Source organism: Hyperolius riggenbachi, chromosome 5, assembly GCF_040937935.1.
Source record: "Hyperolius riggenbachi isolate aHypRig1 chromosome 5, aHypRig1.pri, whole genome shotgun sequence".
In the NCBI taxonomy this organism is placed as follows: Eukaryota; Metazoa; Chordata; class Amphibia; order Anura; family Hyperoliidae; genus Hyperolius; species Hyperolius riggenbachi.
This window is the reverse complement of record NC_090650.1, coordinates 26,296,268-26,318,017: the sequence shown is the minus strand read 5'-3', so window position 1 is coordinate 26,318,017 and position 21,750 is coordinate 26,296,268. Positions and strand designations below refer to the sequence as shown.

The window sequence follows — 21,750 nt, the reverse complement described above, 5'->3', positions numbered from 1 at the left end:
AAACAAAGTGTATTATTATTATTTATAAAGTGCTGACATCTTACGCAGCACTGTACAGAGCACATAGTCATGTCACTGACTGTCCTCACAGGAGCTCACAATCTAATCCCTACCATAGTCATATGTCTATATTGTATGTATCATAGTCTAGGGCCAATTTTTAGGGGGCAGCCAATTTTCTTATCTGTATGTTTTTAGGATGTGGGAGGAAACCGGAGTACGCAGAGGAAATCCACGCAGACACGGAGAGAACATACAAACTCCTTGCAGATGTTGACCTGACTGGGATTCAAACCGGGGACCCAGCGCTGCACGGCGAGAGCGCTAACCACTATGCCACCGTGCTGCAAGTGGGCAAGACCAACAACGACATCGGGGGACGCTTCTGTACACACTTATGCTGGGTACACACCATACGTTTTTCCGCTCCATAGATCATTTAGGACATGTCCAATATTCCTTCTGATCGTTTTTTGGGTCGATTTCTCATAGAAGTGAATGGAAGAAGATAAGACAATTGAGCGGAGATTCAAGCGGAAAAAGACGATCGGATGGAAAATCAAGGGGGAAAACGTGTGGTGTGTATCCAGCATTAAAATGTCAGCTGAGGCAATCAGGAGCGATGGTTTCAGCTGAGTGTGTGGATTGTCTAGCGTTCTTATGGAGTTCTCTGGAAAGGGTGTCAGCGCTCTGTACATCTATACAATAGAATACATAAATAGCACTTTAACAGATGGAGGATTTTCTCAGGATCTGACAGCAGATGTGAGTTTATATAAATTGCTAGATGATATAAATTGCTGAATAATATATGTGGCTGCACAGCCTCCCCTCCCATCAGCAGGTGACACCCTGCCTCTCACCTCCACAATACCCCCAGAAACAGCTATAAAACCTGCAGAAACACACCAGAGTCACACAGGTGAAATCAGGCCATAGGTAGCAGCTTCTGCCTTGCCTGCTGCTTGCCCTTAAAGGATACCTGAACTGAAATGTGACATAATGAGATAGACATGTGTATGTACAGTGCCAAGCACACAAATAACTATGCTGTGTTTTTTTCTTTCTCTGCCTGAAAGAGTTAAATATAAGGTATGCAAGTGGCTGACTCAGTCCTGACACGGACAGGAAGTGACTACAGTGTGACCCTCACTGATAAGAAATTCTAACTATAAAACACTTTCCTAGCAGAAAATGGCTTCTGAGAGCAAGAAAGAGGTAAAAAAGGGGAATTTCTTATCAGTGAGGGTCACACTGTAGTCACTTCCTGCCTGAGTCAGGACTGAGTCAGCCACTTACATACCTGATATTTAACTCTTTCAGGCAAAGAAAGAAAAAAAAGGAACACAGCATAGTTATTTGTGTGCTAGGCACTGTACATACACATGTCTATCTCATCATGTCACATTTCAGTTCGGGTATCCTTTAAGGTGCCCATACACTCGTCAGATTGGCAGTAGATAGATAAGAAATGCATCTGATGATCTATCTGATGCGTTTTTAGAACATTTTTTACCAGGATAGAATTCCAATAGATTTCAGTGTGAAATCTATTGAAATTCGATCTGATGGCATTTTTTTGCAATCAGATTTCCATTAAGGCCAATGCAAACTGATAAGCAATCTCATCAGATCGACCTAAATTTTCTACCCTGCCAGTTCGATGGAAATCCATAGAAATCGATCGAAATCAGCCATCGATCGGTCGATTGTCCAACCGATTTGCGATCGATCGATCGGCCAGAAAATCGGCTGAGTGTATGGGCCCCTTTATTTAGGATAGGAGGGGATAAAGGCCCATACACTCAGATTTGCAGCACATTGGACCATCAGATAGATTTCTATCAGATGCCTGTCAAGTCGGAATCTGACAGGAATCTATCTGATGTTTGCCACACACTAGGAACAGATTTTCAATAGATTTCAGAATGAAATATAATGGAAATTGAGCTAAATGCATTATTGGACCATTAGATCCAATGCAACTCTATGAGCCGATCGATCTGCTGCCAGCAGCAGATCGACCTAGATCTTCCATCCTGTCAGATAGATCATATCGATTGAAATCGATCGAAATCGGCCACAAATCGATCGAATGGGGAATTTGATAGAATCGATTTCTGATCAATCGATTCTATAGAATCGATCAATTGATTGATGTCTGAAATCGACCATTGTATGGGCCCCTTAAGGGAAGCAGAGAAGGTGACAGCCAGGCCCCTGAACACCTGCTGGGCCCAAGGCATCTGCCTAGGTTGCCGTTTGGATAATCTGGCTCTAACCACAATGCAGCTAAAAACCCTTCGCCCCTGAAAGCCGAACACACATCAAGAACCGCTGGTAAGAAGGGATGCTTGTTCGGATTTTGCGGAATTGAAATTTCCGCATTTTCGATTGGAAAACGGAAATCGGATGTCCACAGAACGTATTACCACAACTCTGTAATTTTATCCCAATCACAGAACTCGGAAGCATTGGACCAATCAGAAAATGCGGAGGCAACTAAAAGTAATTGGCCAATCACATAATGCAAAAAATTACCAAAAAATGTAAAACAGAACAGAAATCAGGAGTCCACGGAATCGGTAATCGGCATTGGTGTAAATTGAAATTTCTGCATAATCCTCAGAGCACTATTATATGGGGGTGGTGGGGGGGGTGTCAGCTGGCCTTCCATGTACATCTACACCCTGCCCCCTTTTGAATGGGAACTTTCCGTCCAGAGATATCGATAATTTCATTCGATTTGGACTACAGGTGGATCACAATTACAATCAGGCGGCCATGTTATAGCATCAATCTCCAGCAGATTTGATTACAGTAATAGCATCTGCCAGGAAAATAATTTGTGTATGGGCACCTTTATGACAGAAAAAGGTCACCCTAAATCAGGGGTAGGGAACCTAGGGCTCGGGAACCAGATGTGGCTCTTTTGATGGCTACATCTGGCTCACAGGCAAATCAGTAGGGGTTGATTCACTAAGCGAAACTGCTCAAGCAGCGCAGCTTAGTGTGGCAGCGCCAATAACATTACTAACAGCTACTGCTCTAGCATGCACTACTAACGTACTCCTGCTACCCCAAAACTAATGGCTGCTCCAATTGTTCCACTCTGGACCCTCTCACTTGGCAGGCAGCCTATTGGGCCAAAGTGCAGGGATCTCGTCCTCCAAAGTGAATCAACCCCCAAGTCAGCTAGTTAATTGTACAAGCTGTTAGTCGGTATTTCTCCTGTCTAGCTCTCAGGGAAATTGCTGATGTTGCTGAAACCCAAGAGAAGCTGAAGACATGTCTGACACTTCCGCTGCCTGGGGGATCAACTGTATACACATCACCATGGCAACAGCGACATGAGCCCTCTGCTGCGCATGCGCACTGTCCCAGTTTGAAACATATTCGATTAGCGGGTGATTCTCGCTAATCGCCAAAGCGCTAGAGTTTTATAAAGTGCTAGTGTAATTGTAACTATATGGCAGTGATCTCACTGCCACGGTTGCCACCGGTTGCGGCCGTTTCGCTATTAGCAGTAACCGCAAAACGTGTTGGCTGCAGCATTTTCCCACGACTCTAGAAGGACCATGATACAGTGCTTAAAAAAGCGATAATTGGGATCGTTGGGAATCGCGAGAGTGTACAGTGATATTACTGCGCTAATCGTTGTAAAATCATGAGCGCAAAACGGTAGTGCTAAGCTGTGTCTTTAGTGAGATTTTGAGCACTGACAATGGCAGCGCTACATAAATGCATAACAATAGCAACAATCTTATCTCAGGGGAAACAATAGTGACTGACTGAGAAAATCCAACCTGGCCAATGCCTTTTCCCCAGCAAGGTCGGGGGCCTTCAGACATCTCATAAGCCTGATACACATCATTCAATTTTCACTTCATATCCTATAGCCTTATACACACCATGCAATTTTACGGATCAATCGATAATTCACAGCATGTCCAATCTGCTTCCAATCGAGAAAGAGATCAATTTTGTGCAGTACTGATCTCAAAATCGATCTCTTTCTCAATCGGAAGCAGATCAGACATGCTGGGAATTGTCAATCGATCTGTTGATCTGACAGGAAAATTGCATGGTGTGTATAAGCCTAAAGCAAAATACTCGCCTTGTGATGCAGGGAGATGGAGCTAGCAACGTCTCCCTGACAACCAGCGCTCTGCCGCTCCATCTTGCGGGCAGTGGGTAAGCGCGATGTTACATGACGGGCGCGACGAGACTTCAAGCGATCATAGTACTTTGCGCGGGAGACATTGAGGATCTTAAAGATCCGATCCACTATGATGATCGTTATCGCCGCCTGACGCTTAGTGACCTTTGCGTGATCGTGCGCCTGTACCTCCATGGCGAGATCACGTAAACGACCGTGCGATGCTCAAAAAATCTTCGGGAAAATCATGAGGAAGAATTGCAAGATACAGAAGGATAGTGTACACGCGTACGCAATTTTTTTTCTAATTCCGATGAGATTTCCAATCATTTTTCCAATTTTACATCAATTGAAAATGTATGAAAAGGACACACATGGAACAATCATCAATATTTCCATTGATATTTGTCAGCTTGATCAATTTGCTTCCAATAGAGAAGCAACCAGTAGTAAGGATCTGTTTTTCCCCAGCTTTGATCATTTTCTCGATCGGAAATAGAATCTGCAGTGAAAATTGCATGGTTTGTACCAGGCTAGAGTTTTTCTGTCTCAGTACAAAGCTGGGTACACACAATCGATTGGGAAATCTGATGTCAAGTTGTATTGTGTGTACATGTCCAAACTGCTCCCTATCGATGACGGGATCGATTTTCCCATGATAACTTTCGAAAATCAATCCCATTATTGAATGGGAGCAGATCGGACATGTAGGAAAAAATCAGCAGATTCACAAACACAGACAAACACAGAACATTTATATCGCGCTTTTCTCCTGGCGGACTCAAAGCGCCAGAGCTGCAGCCACTAGGATGCGCTCTATAGGCAGTAGCAGTGTTAGGGAGACTTGCCCAAGGTCTCCTACTGAATAGGTGCTGGCTTACTGAACAGGCAGAGCCAAGATTTGAACCCTGGTCTCCTGTGTCAGAGGCAGAGCCCTTAACCATTACACCACTCCCATCAATCATACAGGAAACCGTATGTGTGTATTTAACATAGAAAATCAAATTGGATGACAATCATCTGATGCTTGTAGGTCATTTAATGCTGGGTACACACGGTAAGATTTTCCGTACGATTTTGTCACTCGATCATTTTTTCCACACGATTCTGCACTCGATTCTGTGCTTATATTTTTCCATTCACTTCTAAGAGAAACCGAGCGCAGAAACGATCGGGAGCAATATTGGACATGATGGATTTTATCAATCGGATCCATCTATCGCACAGAAAATCGTACCGTGTGTATTAAGAAGGCCATACATTAGCCGACTAACCAACCAATCGACCATCCGATTCGATTATTATAATCGAATTGGATGAAAATTGGTGCTGCCAAGTGAATGCCTGACCGACAAAGCGACCAATTTCGGGACAGAAATTGGCCGAACGGTCGATCGCACATGCTGAAAGATGTGGGGCCAAAGTTGGTAGGTCGGGTGTGCGGCGGCCGAATTGCGACGAGACGACAAAACCCCCAGGGCTGCCCCCGCAATGTATAAATGTATGTAGTGTGTGTGCATTATACATTACCTGTCTGGGTTCCACATACACGTGGGCGACACATAGCGTCTGACGTCAGACACTATGCGCCACTAGTGTGTATGCGGTTGTTACCCGGCGAGATGGACGGACACCGTGCGGAAGCTGCTACAGGACAGGTAATGTATAAATGCACTACATTACACACATTTATACATTGCTGGGTACACACAAGCGATGGGAAATCTGACGTCAAGTTGTATCGTGTGTACATGTCCAAACTGCTCCCTATCGATGACGGGATCAAGCGGGGGCAGCGCCGGGGCGAACGCGTCGGCTCAGTCAATTCCCTGATGATTTCATGCTGAAATCGGACGAGAATTGGCCTGTAGTGTATGGGCAGATTCGATTAGAGATAAATTTGTCTCTTTATCAAATCTGCCCATAATCCAGGGGCGTATCTGGGTAATATAGGGCCTATGGCAAACACTGAAATTGCGCCCCCCCCCCCCCTCCAGTCAGAGCCCCCCTCTCATCTAAAAACAGCATCCTTTCTCGCGTACATGTGTCATGGCTGCCTATGTTTTTGCTCAGGATATTGCTGAAGTTACTTTTTGGGAAATATCTCTTCTTATTCCCTCTCTGTCCTCTTTTCTAACACTAAGCCAAGTGCACCCTACATATATAAATTAAGTACCCATGTTCCCCAGATAAGAGAATTAATCTAATATGAAATCTGAGTCACAGGGGCAGGCATAGCGGTGCAGCACAGTGGCAGGCATGGCGCCCTTGGTGCTGTGGCGCCCATGGCAAGAGCCCTACCTGCACCCCTCTAGATACGCCTCTGCCATAATCTTCTAGTGTATGGCCACCTTTAATGTATGGCCACAAGATCAGTCTCCCTCAGATAAAGCTTGTCTCGCCCTCCAGCTCCGCCCCTTCAGAGCTTTGTGTGAACAGTGTGCCCAAGAGCTTGCAATCAGCCTCTCTTTGTTCCCGGGCAGATGCAGGGCTGACCTTGCTCTCAGACAAACTTCACAGAGTTCCGTCAATCCGGCTTTGATGTGCTCAGACAATAAACTGGGAATGACCTGAGGCTGCAGCTGCTGGAGGAGTTAACAGCCGGCCAGGAGAGGGTTAACGCTCCATTGTCTCCTCTTCTGCTCTCCCCACCCAGCCTGCAGAAACCGGCCCCCTCCATCCTCATCCTACAAAGTTCCCGAGCTGCGCCTCCTCCTCTGCCCCAGTCTGCATGGTAGAGGCTCAGCAGCCACCAGGAGGGCATCAGGAGCGGAGTGCCGGCCTGGGGGTCCCTGTGCGCCCCCCACCCCTGGATCTGTGCCGCCTTTAGCCGTGGATTGCCTTTGTGGAGCTGCTATGTGGAGGGACTGAGCCATCCTCTGAGTGCCAGAAGGTCTTGTGGCCCCGGGATCTGCCCCAGCTCTGCCCATCTGCCCCGACTCTGGAGGTCTGTAGAGCAGCCATGGATGTCGCCGGGAATCTGTCGGCCCTGCTGCTGCTGCTGATCACTGCTAAGGTGGGGAGCTCTGACTGATTGTCACTGTATACTGTCTTCATTGTGTCTCCTTCTGGCTGCTCCGGGAACTCCCTGGAGTCTACAGAGTATCCACAGCTTTATCCAGAGCTTGTTACTAAATATATATCCAGAGCTTGTTACTAAATAGCCGAAACTTGTTACTAAATATATATCCAGAGCTTGTTAGTAAATATCCAGAGCTTGTTAGTAAATATCCAGAGCTTGTTAGTAAATATCCAGAGCTTGTTGCTAAATATGTATCCAGAGCTTGTCATCAAATATCCAGAGGTTGTTTCTAAATGTCTATCCAGAGCTTGTTACTAAATATCCAGAGATTTTACCAAACGAGACTAGAGCTTGCTACTAAATAACCAAATCTGAGCTTGTTACAGATTATATATGCAGCGTCTGATTCATGGATCCAGTGCCTATTTTCTGTCTCCACATTGTATCCAGTGCTTGTTGCATTAGATTCAGTGCCTGTTGCATTGTATCCAGAGCTTGTTACACTAGATGTAATTCTTGTTACATTGTTTTCCGAGCTTGTTACATTGTATCAGTGCGGATCCACACGGTGTTGCGGGTCCCGGTTTGTCTATAGGAAGCTATAAGCCATCGTGTTACATTGTGCAGATGTTAGCCGGGCTGCCCCGGATCTCCGGAGGGGTTACATTGTATCCACCCTGGTTATTACTTTGTAACAGTCACTCAGATCTCAGACTACTAGCCGGCTACCTAGTGTCGGTTGTTGGTACTGACTGAGTAGTATTAGTAGTGGGTTGGAGTGGTAAAAAGTACTGCTAGTGGCAGCAGTAGAAAGTATTTTTTATATATTCTTACCATGCTCCTCTAGTGGTGGTAGTAGCTCTGGGTGCTGTGGTAGTAGCTCTTGGTACCATGCTCCACTAGTGGTAGTAGTAGTCCTTGGTACCATGCTACACTAGTTGGGGTAGTGCTTCTTGGTACCATGCTCTACTGGTTGTAGTAAGTAGTTCTTGGTTCCATTCTCCACTAGTGGTGGTAGTAGCTCTTGGTGCCATGCTCCACTATTGGTGATAGTAGTTCCATGCTCAACTAGTTGGGGTTGTAGTTCTTGGTTCCATGCTCCACTAGTGGTAGTAGTAGTTCTTGGTTCCATGCTCTACTGGTTGTAGTAAGTAGTTATTGGTTCCCTACTCCACTAGTGGTAGTAGCAGTTCCTGGTACCATACTTGGCTAGTGGTAGTAGCAGTTCTTGGTACCATACTCGGCTAGTGGTAGTAGCAGTTCTTGGTACCATACTCGGCTAGTGGTAGTAGCAGTTCCTGGTACCATACTCGGCTAGGGGTAGTAGCAATTCTTGGTACCATACTCGGCTAGTGGTAGTAGCAGTTCCTGGTACCATACTCGGCTAGTGGTAGTAGCAGTTCTTGGTACCATACTCGGCTAGTGGTAGTAGCAGTTCTTGGTACCATACTCGGCTTCGGCTAGTGGTAGTAGCAATTCTTGGTACCATACTCGGCTAGTGGTAGTAGTAGTTCTTGGTACCATACTCGGCTAGTGGTAGTAGTAGTTCTTGGTACCATACTCGGCTAGTGGTAGTAGCAGTTCCTGGTACCATACTCGGCTAGTGGTAGTAGCAGTTCCTGGTACCATACTCGGCTAGTGGTAGTAGTAGTTCTTGGTACCATACTTGGCTAGTGGTAGTAGCAGTTCTTGGTACCATACTTGGCTAGTGGTAGTAGCAGTTCTTGGTACCATACTCGGCTAGGGGTAGTAGCAGTTCTTGGTGCCATACTTGGCTAGTGGTAGTAGCAGTTCTTGGTACCATACTCGGCTAGTGGTAGTAGTAGTTCTTGGTTCCATACTCGGCTAGTGGTAGTAGCAGTTCCTGGTACCATACTCGGCTAGTGGTAGTAGCAGTTCCTGGTACCATACTCGGCTAGGGGTAGTAGCAGTTCTTGGTACCATACTTGGCTAGTGGTAGTAGCAGTTCTTGGTACCATACTTGGCTAGTGGTAGTAGTAGTTCTTGGTACCATACTCGGCTAGTGGTAGTAGCAGTTCTTGGTGCCATACTTGGCTAGTGGTAGTAGCAGTTCTTGGTACCATACTTGGCTAGTGGTAGTAGCAGTTCTTGGTATCATACTTGGCTAGTGGTAGTAGCAGTTCTTGGTATCATACTCGGCTGGTAGTAGTAGCAGTTCCTGGTACCATACTCGGCTAGGGGTAGTAGCAGTTCCTGGTACCATACTCGGCTAGTGGTAGTAGTAGTTCTTGGTACCATACTTGGCTAGTGGTAGTAGCAGTTCTTGGTACCATACTCGGCTAGTGGTAGTAGCAGTTCTTGGTACCATACTCGGCTAGTGGTAGTAGCAGTTCTTGGTACCATACTTGGCTAGTGGTAGTAGCAGTTCTTGGTACCATACTCGGCTAGGGGTAGTAGCAGTTCTTGGTGCCATGCTCCCCTAGTGGTAGTAGTAGTTCTTGGTACCATACTCGGCTAGGGGTAGTAGCAGTTCTTGGTACCATACTCGGCTAGTGGTAGTAGCAGTTCTTGGTACCATACTCGGCTAGTGGTAGTAGCAGTTCTTGGTACCATACTTGGCTAGTGGTAGTAGCAGTTCTTGGTGCCATGCTCCACTAGTGGTAGTAGCAGTTCTTGGTACCATACTCGGCTAGTGGTAGTAGCAGTTCTTGGTACCATACTCGGCTAGTGGTAGTAGCAGTTCTTGGTACCATACTTGGCTAGTGGTAGTAGCAGTTCTTGGTACCATACTCGGCTAGGGGTAGTAGCAGTTCTTGGTGCCATGCTCCCCTAGTGGTAGTAGTAGTTCTTGGTACCATACTCGGCTAGGGGTAGTAGCAGTTCTTGGTACCATACTCGGCTAGTGGTAGTTGCAGTTCTTGGTACCATACTCGGCTAGTGGTAGTAGCAGTTCTTGGTACCATACTCGGCTAGGGGTAGTAGCAGTTCTTGGTGCCATGCTCCCCTAGTGGTAGTAGTAGTTCTTGGTATCATACTCGGCTGGTAGTAGTAGCAGTTCTTGGTGCCATGCTCCCCTAGTGGTAGTAGCAGTTCTTGGTACCATACTCGGCTAGTGGTAGTAGCAGTTCTTGGTACCATACTCGGCTAGGGGTAGTAGCAGTTCTTGGTGCCATGCTCCCCTAGTGGTAGTAGTAGTTCTTGGTATCATACTCGGCTGGTAGTAGTAGCAGTTCTTGGTGCCATGCTCCCCTAGTGGTAGTAGCAGTTCTTGGTACCATACTCGGCTAGGGGTAGTAGCAGTTCTTGGTGCCATGCTCCCCTAGTGGTAGTAGTAGTTCTTGGTATCATACTCGGCTGGTAGTAGTAGCAGTTCTTGGTGCCATGCTCCCCTAGTGGTAGTAGTAGTTCTTGGTAACATGCTCGGGTAGTGTTTTTTTGTATCATAGTGGTGGTGGTAGTAGTTCTGGGAGTCATGCTCTACTAGTTGAAGTGGTTCTTCTTGGTACCAAATTTTAATACTGCTTACTCCAATTTTTGGTGTTGTGTTGCACTAGTAGTAATGGTAGTTCTGTCTAAATTGCTCATAATAGTTATAGTACTAGTGATAGTAGTGGTTGCAGCAGCAGTGGTAGTAGTAGTGTAGTTATGGTACCCTGGTTCTGTAGCTGGAGAGTTGCTGCTGTCACTCAGTCTGGCCTGTAGCAAGGCAACATTGCACAGTGATGTCACCTTACACTATAGTGATAATACTTTACAGTTTAGTGATGTCAAGGTACAATGTGTTGGGACAGGAGGTTTATAGTGATGTCACCTTGTAGTAGTGATGTCACCTTGCAGTAGTGATGTCACCTTACAGTGTGGTGATGTCACCTTAGAGTGTGGTGATGTCACCTTGCAGTATAGTGATGTCACCTTAGAGTGTAGTGATGTCACCTTAGAGTGTAGTGATGTCACCTTAGAGTGTGGTGATGTCACCGTAGAGTGTGGTGATGTCACCTTGCAGTATAGTGATGTCACCTTGCAGTATAGTGATGTCATAGTACATTGTGTTAGGATAGGAAGGCTATAGTGATGAAGGGACACTCCTGGTCACTGTTTGACTATAGGATACAAGGGGACTGTCACACTGTTCAGCTCTGTGACCTTTACAGACCATGGATCTCCTGGGCTGGAGACCCTGTAGAGAACATAAGTGATCCTGCAGACCTGCCCTGGATTTATTACACCTCACCAGGTATTGGGTGATAAAGGTTTGTCACCCTTGCCTGGGTTATATCAGAAAACAGCGTGGGTTGCTGGGAGGTGAGTAAATTGTTACTGCAGTCATGGGCTTTAGCCACATGCCAGGTTTGCAGGATGACTTCCTCCCCCTGGAGAATCCATTGTATTACTCTGCAGTGACTGTTATGTGTCCTGGTCCCTGCTTCTGCCAGTTACTTTGCATCAGGTTGTTTCAGGGCAGTTCAGGCTCTTTATGTGCTGATTACAGTATCAGTGAGAGCCCCTCCCCCTCCTCCTCTGAACTCCTCCCCCCTTTCATCTGTTTAGGATGTTGTTCCATCCAGTCATTGTTTCCCATTGTGGCTTTTCAATAGGAGGTGACAGTCTAACCTGTTACATTGTATCAGTCCTTTGTTACTTTGTGTCCCTGTGCTTGTACAGTAGCTCCTCATTGTCTCTCCCTGGGACTCCAATACCACGGTTGCAGGAACAGGAAGCTATCCATACACGGATCAATAACGATCCGATCCAGCAAGTGACTGATCACTCCTCAATCAGAAATCGATCACGTAGCAGTTTAAATGTTTATACATTATTTGATTTTCTATCGAGCAACTACAGGATAGACTTTATTGGGCGATCAACTACAGTGTGGTTGACTGAAAATCGATTGACTAGTGGCCCACACACTACAAACTGATCCTATGAGATTCCCCTTCACTGATCGATCTGAACGATGTTGGGCCTCCAGGCTCTGAAACCGAAAATTGATTCTGCGTCAATCGAAATCATGTGAGCAGTAGCCAATACCTTTACAGTCGACCAGATGTCTGGCAATTTCCACTGATCGAGCAGATTGGAACATAATCGATTTTCCCTCAGTAAAATGATCGCATTGATTGGCCGATTGTACAGGAAAATCGAGTAATGCTCAATTTTAATTCTTGATTTGATTTCAGCAGAAATCTCAGGAGCAACATACTTCACGCAGGGCCAGGGCTACCATAGGGCCAACTTGGCTGATTCCCAGGGCCCCAAGCCCTCTGAGAACGCCCAATACATGGATTAAAGCCTGATTGTCACCATTAAAATCAAATTTCAACAGCAACTGGTCTGGGTGTATTAAGTGATAAAGATGCTAATCCTGCATTCAAAACTTTTTCTGCTGTTGTGGTTTGGAGTTATCACATACTTTAGGAGCACTGGCCCTAGTGCTAAACCGTGCCAAAGAGTTGAATGCTGGGAGTTCTTTTTATCTATAATATATTCCTCCTCTTCCATTTATTTCCCTGCCATCTTCTTATCTGAAACACCCTCTGATTACTTGTGTTTACAAGCAAGGCTGAGGTGACTCAGGGATTGGAGGATAAGACAGTGCAGTTGTTAGCATACACCTCAGTGGGAGTGTCTGAAGACTCTGGGAGGAGGGCAGCTAATGAATACACAATGAGCAAGAGAAGGGGGGGGGGGCAAGAGTCAGGGAGGATATGATGTCAGCATTAGCTTGGCAAGATGGCCACTGCCTAGAATAGGATTTTCTGCTTTTCCTATATAAAATTCACAGGAATCATTACGTGGATAGCACAATACATCTATTATGTAAGTAGAAGTAGTATTTATCTACTTATATATGTGTTTTTTATTTCTAGGTTTGCATGGGTGTTGCTTGTTCTTTAACGTTACTGTCAAAACAGTATTAATCTTAAAGGGCCCTGTGTCTATATTTGCCCACTGAAACCGTCCTCCTCTGCACAATGGCTGATAATCTCACACTGCTCTTCCGCTCACCTGCCGCAACCCGCTAAAAAAACAAATGACTGCCACGGCCAATCACCCTTTCAATCGATAATCTGTCCAGAACCGATGGGAAGTTTATTGATTGGGTATGTCAGGTGCAAGAGAATCAGTGGTGGATCCAATCAAAGTGACCAGAACTGCCTCAACAGACGGCAAAATAGAGTCACTAAAGGCTTATACACACCATGCAATTTTTCCATCAGATTGATGGATTGATCAATAATTTCCAGCTTGTCCAATCTGCTTCTGATCGATTTTGAGATCAGTACAGCACAAAATAACTCCTGTTGTCAATCAGAAGCATATCAGACATTCTGAAAAATTATTGATACACCAATCAAACGGGAAAATGGAATGGTGTATGTAGTGAAAGGTATATGGAGGCTACCATATTGATTTCCTTTTAAGCAATACCAGTTACCTGGTTATCCTGCAGATCCTCTGCTTCCAATACTTTGAGCCCTAGACCCTGAACAAGCATGCAGCAGATCTGGTGTTTGACATTTTTGTAAGATCTGACAAGATTAGCTGCATGCTTGATTCTGGTGTTATTCACTCACTACTGCAGCCAAATAGATCAGCAGGGCTGCCAGGCAACTGGTATAGCGTAAAAGGAAATCAATATGGCAGCCTCCATATACCTCTCACTACAGTTCTCCTTTAAGCATTTCACCCAGACTGTGTGTTTTTAAAAACAATCTTATGCTCAGATATATAGGATTTTGTCGTATAAATCTTTTGAAAACATTAAGCACATCAGCAACGTTTTTGAAAATCGATCTGTCAGGCGAATGGTTGTGTTTTATTATCATATTGCTGTAGAACAAGAAGGAGCGGGAAAGCTTCTATTATTCTAATGACTATAAAACAGTCAAAATTGATTACCGATTCTCCTGATCAATTTTTGATTCGTGATTTGTCACATGATCAATAGACGGTACAAACGATGTGTTTTTGTTTTTTTCAGTCGATTTTCAGTGTTTTTCTCCTGGATTTCCCACTTGATCCTCTTATCTTTTCTTATCCATTTCCATTCACTTCTATGAGAAATCGACCAGAAAAACGATCGAAAACAATATCGGACATGACGGAAATTATCTATCGAAAACCATCTATCTAACACAAAATTGTATGGTGTGTACATAGCATAAGGCCCATATTTTTCTTTGATGTTATTTGTTGTCTAATTAATTCGATTTAAGATGACCTTACAATACTCGATGTACAGCCAGAGAGGGGTCTGTTGCGTGCCCACACACTGCTCTAAGGCGATTTCCAATACTTCAGCATGCTGCTGACACCTACCAACTAACACCCCGCAGGATATACCGGCCTGTACCATGTGACTTCACTTCATGTGCCTGGGGCCATGTGGTACAGGCACTCGTGGTGACGTAACCACCACTGGAGGCAGCCAGGATTCACATATGACAGGGACACTGGCTGAGGGCGATATAGAGCGGCGTTGCTGCCCGTGTGAGATTTTTTAGCATTCCCGATTGATCCCTTTGACTGATTTTAGCTAAAAAACAGAATTCTCAGTGTTCTCTGCCAGTAACACCAGCCTGGTAGAAATAAATTCAGTTTTTTTTTCCTGCTAAAGAGGACCTGTCAAGCTGGTGTCCTTTTGTGGCCCTCTCCCCTTCTTTGTAGACATCTCCCTTCTTCTGTAGGATCCTCTATCTCCTTCTTTCTCCATTCACCATTGTGTCCCTCTCCCTCCTTAATTGTAGCTCTCTCCCTCCTTACTTGTGGTCTTCTTCCCCTTCCTTGTGGAACATCTCCCTCCTTACTAGTGCCCACTGCCCCTCTCCCCATTCTTGTGGAACATCTCCCTCCTTACTAGTGCCCACTGCCCCTCTCCCCTTCCTTGTGGAACTTCTCCTTCCTTAATAGTGCCCACCACTGCCTCTCCCCCTATTCTTGTGGAACATCTCCCTCCATACTAGTGCCCAGTGCCCACCACTGCCCCTCTCCCCTTCCTTGTGGAACTTCTCCTTCCTTAATAGTGCCCACCACTGCCCCTCTCCCCATTCTTGTGGAACATCTCCCTCCTTACTAGTGCCCACTGCCCCTCTCCCCATTCTTGTGGAACATCTCCCTCCTTACTAGTGCCCAGTGCCCACCACTGCCCCTCTCCCCATTCTTGTGGAACATCTCCCTCCTTACTAGTGCCCACTGCCCCTCTCCCCATTCTTGTGGAATATCTCCCTCCTTACTAGTGCCCACTGCCCCTCTCCCCATTCTTGTGGAACATCTCCCTCCTTACTAGTGCCCAGTGCCCACCACTGCCCCTCTCCCCATTCTTGTGGAACATCTCCCTCCTTACTAGTGCCCACTGCCCCTCTCCCCATTCTTGTGGAACATCTCCCTCCTTACTAGTGCCCAGTGCCCACCACTGCCCCTCTCCCCATTCTTGTGGAACATCTCCCTCCTTACTAGTGCCCACTGCCCCTCTCCCCATTCTTGTGGAACATCTCCCTCCTTACTAGTGCCCACTGCCCCTCTCCCCATTCTTGTGGAACATCTCCCTCCTTACTAGTGCCCACTGCCCCTCTCCCCATTCTTGTGGAATATCTCCCTCCTTACTAGTGCCCACTGCCCCTCTCCCCATTCTTGTGGAACATCTCCCTCCTTACTAGTGCCCAGTGCCCACCACTGCCCCTCTCCCCATTCTTGTGGAACATCTCCCTCCTTACTAGTGCCCACTGCCCCTCTCCCCATTCTTGTGGAACATCTCCCTCCTTACTAGTGCCCACTGCCCCTCTCCCCATTCTTGTGGAACATCTCCCTCCTTACTAGTGCCCACTGCCCCTCTCCCCATTCTTGTGGAACATCTCCCTCCTTACTAGTGCCCACTGCCCCTCTCCCCATTCTTGTGGAACATCTCCCTCCTTAATAGTGCCCACCACTCTCCCTCATGACCCTCTTCCTTGTAGTTCTCTCCGTCCTTCCGTGTTGCCCTCTCCCCCTTCCGTGTGGCCCTCTCTCTCCTTCCTTGTGGCCCTCTCTCTCCTTCCTTGTGGCCCTCTCTCTCCTTCCTTGTGGCTCTCTGCCTCCTTCATTGTGGCCCTCTCTCTCCTTCCTTGTGGCTCTCTCCCCCTTCCCTGTGGCCCTCTCCCCCTGTCCTTGTAGCCCTCTCCCCCTGTCCTTGTGGCCCTCTCCCCCTGTCCTTGAAGCCCTCTCCCCCTTCCCTGTGGCCCTCTCCCCCTTCCCTGTGGCCCTCTTTAGCATGTATAAATCGCAGTGAAGGAGGGCAGTTCACCTCAGACCCTGATCCTGCTGGTGAGACAATGGCGGCCGCAGAGCAGATGTCAGCCAGCGGAGGTGAATCGTGTGCAGACTCGTCCGGCTGTTATTAAACTTCCAGGCAGCGATGATGTGCTCAGCCGGCGCTGAGTGATGTCACTTTGGGGAATCTCTTTGATTACTCAGCTCAGCCACAATCAAAGGCCCAAACATACAAGAGATATTAATCCATCCTTAACCCTCTGCTTCCCGAGGCCTAGCCAGTTCTGACGGTGGGTGAGATGCTGGTCATTTTGGCTCGCAATGTAACTAATTAGAAAGCAATCATCGATTGTTCACATTTACTGAACGATTCTTTCTTCAAATTTGATCATAAAATCCAACTTTTGGATCGCTTTTTTTTTTTTTTTTTTTTTTTTTTTTTTTTATCCTGTTTAGCAACCGATCAAAGAATCGTTCTTTATCGATTGCCTTCATAAACTGTGAATTTTCTATACAGTTCGATTGTAAAAATCGCATCGAACAATTGCATTTGTTGAAAAAAATTGCATTGTTGTCTTGATTTTGGTCTTTTAACTCAATTTATATGCTGTCACCCATGACGGCCAAGCAGATTTCAGGTGTTTAGTGACCAGGTCTCCAACTGGCTGCCTTGATAAACTCCTTAAAGAGACTCTATAACATTAAAAAACGCCCCTGGGGGGTACTCACCTCGGGTGGGGGAAGCCTCCGGATCCTAATGAGGCTTCCCACGCCGTCCTCTGTCCCACGGGGGTCTCGCTGCAGCCCTCCGAACAGCCGGCGACTGTGCCGACTGTGACTTCAATATTTACCTTTGCTGGCTCCAGCGGGGGCGCTGTGGCTGCTTTCGGCACGGAAATACCCGATCTCAGTCGGGTCCGCTCTAGTGCGCAGGCGCCGGAGACTTGCGCCTGCGCAGTAGAGCAGACCCGACGGCGATCGGGTATTTCCGCCTACTTCGGAGCCGACAGCCGTCAGAGCGCCTGCGCAGGAGCCGGGAAGGTAAATAATGACGTCACCGCTGTACGGAGGGCTGCAGCAAGACCCCCGAGGGACGGAGGATGGCGTGGGAAGCCTCATTAGGATCCGGAGGCTTCCCCCACCCGAGGTGAGTACCCCCCAGGGGATCTTTTTCACGTTACAGTTCCTCTTTAAAGTACACTTGAAGTGAGAGGGATATGGAGGCTGCCATATTTATTTACTTTGCCTGGCTATAATCCTGTTGATCCTCTGCCTCTAAGGCAGGGAACACACTTAGCAGCATCACATGCATTTTCCACTATGTGGTATTCCCCATACGCATGTGATTCTGCTAAGTGTGTTTCCTGCCTAAGGCTGGGTGCACACATGGCAGAAACGCTAGCGTTGCATAAAATGCTGCGTGTTAGTCAATGGGGCTCAGAAAAAGTACTGCAGGTTCCGGGGTTAGGAAGAGGGGAAACGATTTCAGGATTTTCAAGAGGGGGATTCCTGAAAGGTCTCTCTTAGCCACGCACAATACAGTATAAGAATATGGTAGGACATCATGCTGGGTACACATAATGCAATTTCCTGTAAGAACTGACCGACCGACAACGGGATTGATCAGGAGCAGTGGATACAGATAATAGTGAGGACAGCTGACATTGCTAATGAAGGGAAAGTGAAGCATTCACCTAGCAGGGGCACATGGCTGTGCTCATACCTGGCTTTGCGCTCTGTAAAGTTACCCAGAGCTGCTCCATGCTATGTACACATTGCTGCTCCATCCAACTGTAGCAGGGAAAGAATGGGGGCAGTGCTGTGAGATGCAGGATACCTGCAGATATTCTGCTGTTTTAACTTATGCCTGTCCCCAGACACTGTCCCAGACCTGCTCTGAGGGGGGGGATTCTGGGCAGTTGTAATCCCCCCCGCGTTTGCCTATGGATTTGCTGCAGGCCTGCGTGGGGTGACTCTAATCTCTGGCAGGGGTTCCTGGCTGGAACTAGCGCCATGGAAGTATGTAATGATCAGGGAATAGTATGTTAGGATCTCTCTAATTAACATGCTATTGGCTCACTAACGTTGGATGAGCTCCAATCTCTCTCCTGGAGATTTGTAAACTCGTGTGTCTCCCATGTGACGGTGTTATAACGTTTTGTTACAGTTGATACAAATCCTGCTATAAATCTGCAGTGTGTCAACTTCCTGCTTTCATGGAAGCAGACATAGACTTAACATCCTGTGTTTACAAATTAGCTGCTCTGCCGTGGCAGCCAGCTGACACAGCTGAGGGATCAAATTGCAGTGGTGATTAGTCACAAAAGAGGGGGGATTAGGCAGGCTGAACTCTCTAAATACATCCAGGGTGCATTCCTCTAGGTTTTTCTTCTGTCCTGTGCAAGAGTTCAGCTCCACTTTAAGGCAGCCATACTTAAGCTGATGACCACCAGTTCGACCATCAGATCAAATCTGTGTCCAGCATTTTTTTTTACATGCCACCGTGAGCTCCTGCCCTGCCCCCATTGACAGTGCCACATGTAGTGACATCAATACTTGCGATGGTGTCACATGGTACAGGCGCTCATGGTGGCAGTTCAAAAAGACACTTTCCATGGGCCCGGGGGACATACACTTGGGGGGAGACTTCATGGGGGTCGGCCCGCCACACACCCAAACAAGCCCTTTCCAACTATATTTTCCAGCATGTCTGATTGATCATTTCAACCAATTTGTAAGGCAATCTATCGGAATGATGGATCAGTTGTCCATGCTGAGGCATAGATCTCTGCCAGATTTGATCATTATGATCAAATTGGCCAGATATCGATGCCAGAAATCACATAATGTATGGGCAGAGATTACGATTTCTCACGGGATCTTCTTTAGACTGATGTCCTCTTTAGGGTTCACACAAAACTCCAGGAAGCGTCATTGCCTCAGGTACGGACTAATGGGGTTGATTTATAAAACGTATTATAAAACAGATCTTGTGAAATATCCCTCATTTTCCATTTATCTTATTATTTATCCCTTCTTATATTCATTTTTTTTTCAAAAATATCTCCTTACAGCTGAGGTAAAAAATAATTGCCTCTTTCACATGAGGGGTTGTGCTTGTCGGACAGATCAGCAGCGTTTGTAGCCCCACACATGTCAACGTTTTACATGTGGGCGGTTGGGTCCCCCCCCCGCCCCCCCCCGCCCCCCCCCGATAAGAACAGAACATGTTGCTAGCCAGTAAGGCTGCTCATTGCACCAACACCATCAATGACCTCTGATTATAGTTGTGATCGGTTGAGGCCATCAGTGTACCAACCTTGCTGCAAAAGGATGTTGTTGTATTTAATAGAAATTAATGGGAGTGAGTACTCGGAGTTTGATGACAATAGTACAGGTCAAAAGACTGAGCCTTGAGGGACACTGACAATGAGAAATAAAGAATGCAGGTCCAAGAGCTAAGCCGTGGGGGATACTGACAAGAAGTGTAAAAATACAATGGTACAAGGCCAAGGACTGATCCTTGAGACACTGAAAAGGAGAGGCATGGGGAAGAAGATAACAAAAAAAAAAAGAGATTTGGATGAGACATTGAGACATCAGACAAATAAACAGAGAGCCAGAGAGGGGGATGAACAAGATTGTCTGTGCATTCTGATACAATGGCCTCAATTCACTAAGCTTAAAGGGACTCCGAGCAGTGCAGAAACTATGGAAAGATGCATATCATTTTAAAAGCTCTCTTTCTCCTCTTTCCAATCTATATATATAATAGACTAATGCTACGTACACACATGCGACAACGATCGTTCGTTAAGAACGACGAACGAACTTTTAATTGATGAAAGAACGACCTAAGTAAAGGTAGTTTTAAAATGTGTGTAACGATCTGATCGTTAGAACGAACGTTACATCACAGAAAGCAACTATTGCGCCTGCGCATAAAAATGAGAAGTTTCACGGAGAAATAGTGAAATGCGCATGTCAAGCCTAGTACGAACGATCGTTTCCAACGATGTACTACTTTTGCAAACGATCGTCGTTGGTTAAAATCCGCCGAGACAGAACTTTCTTTTGTAGCGATTTGGCTCGTTCGTCGTTTGCCTTAATAGTCGGTGGTTAGTTTTTTGTAACGATCGTCGTTGGTAAAGATCGGGGAACGATCGTTACAAACGACTATAGTCGCATGTGTGTACGCACCTTTAGTGCCTCAACCTTCAAACAAGAAGAAGAAGTACTTTGCATGAGAAAATTTATGCGTGATCAAACACCAAGTTTAAGGCCTCTTTTCCACGGACTGTTGAGCTGTGTGCTCAGCAAGCAGTTACCAGGCAGCAGTGAGCAGATACCAGGCAGGAAAGCAACAAGCAATTACCAGGCAGCAACAAGCAGTTACCAGGCAGCAACAAGCAGTTACCAGGCAGCAGCAAGCAGTTACCAGACAGCAGCAAGCAGTTATCAGTCAGCAGTGAGCAGATACCAGGCAGCAGCAAGCAGTTACCAGGCAGCAGTGAGCAGATACCAGGCAGCAACAAGCAGTTACCAGGCAGCAACAAGCAGTTACCAGGCAGCAGTGAGCAGTTACCAGGCAGCAGTGAGCAGTTACCAGGCAGCAGTGAGCAGTTACCAGGCAGCAGTGAGCAGTTACCAGGCAGCAGTGAGCAGTTACCAGGCAGCAGTGAGCAGTTACCAGGCAGCAGCAAGCAGTTACCAGGCAGCAGCAAGCAGTTACCAGGCAGCAGCAAGCAGTTACCAGGCAGCAGCAAGCAGTTACCAGGCAGCAGCGAGCAGTTACCAGGCAGCAGTGAGCAGTTACCAGGCAGCAGTGAGCAGTTACCAGGCAGCAGTTGTGAGAGTTTGAGAGCCATTTCACTGCCTATTCACAGTCCATGGAAAAGAGGCCTTACCCTAGCAAGTCTGACATTGCAAATCTGGCCTAATTGGATATTCATGAGGCAATGCTCATGCAAATGCATGCACAAACCAATACCACAAAGCAGTCACCCTGCTACATGCTACATTAGCACTATCCGGCTTAGTGCACACCAGAGCGGTTCGGCAGCGTTTTGCGATCCACTTGCGGCTGCGAATACGCTTGGGTAATGTATTTCAATGGGCTGGTGCACACCAGAGCGGGAGGCGTTTTGCTGAAACGCATACTCCCGAGGTGAGGCATTTTTTTGGATTTCGGATGAGTTTCTGCCTCAATGTTAAGTATAGGAAAAACGCAAACCGCTCTGAAAAACGGCAGTTCAGAGCGGTTTTGCAGGCGTTTTTGTTACAGAAGCTGTTCAGTAACATCTTTACTGTAACAATATATGAAATCTACTACACCAAAAACGCTTTACAAAACCGCAAA

The 21,750-nt window shown here is 46.6% G+C and overlaps 1 protein-coding gene across 2 annotated transcripts in view; it reads left to right on the top strand.

Annotated features, from left to right (window-relative positions):
- Nucleotides 1-6,843: 6,843 nt before the first annotated feature.
- LOC137519575 (tumor necrosis factor receptor superfamily member 16-like) overlaps nucleotides 6,844-21,750 on the top strand; it is a 71,328-nt gene continuing 56,421 nt past the window's right edge. For both annotated transcript variants that reach the window (XM_068238548.1, XM_068238546.1), the window contains exon 1: nucleotides 6,844-7,175. In XM_068238548.1, the coding sequence (XP_068094649.1) occupies nucleotides 7,122-7,175 (54 nt within the window). In that variant the 5' untranslated portion in view covers nucleotides 6,844-7,121. The remainder of the gene's footprint in view (nucleotides 7,176-21,750) is intronic.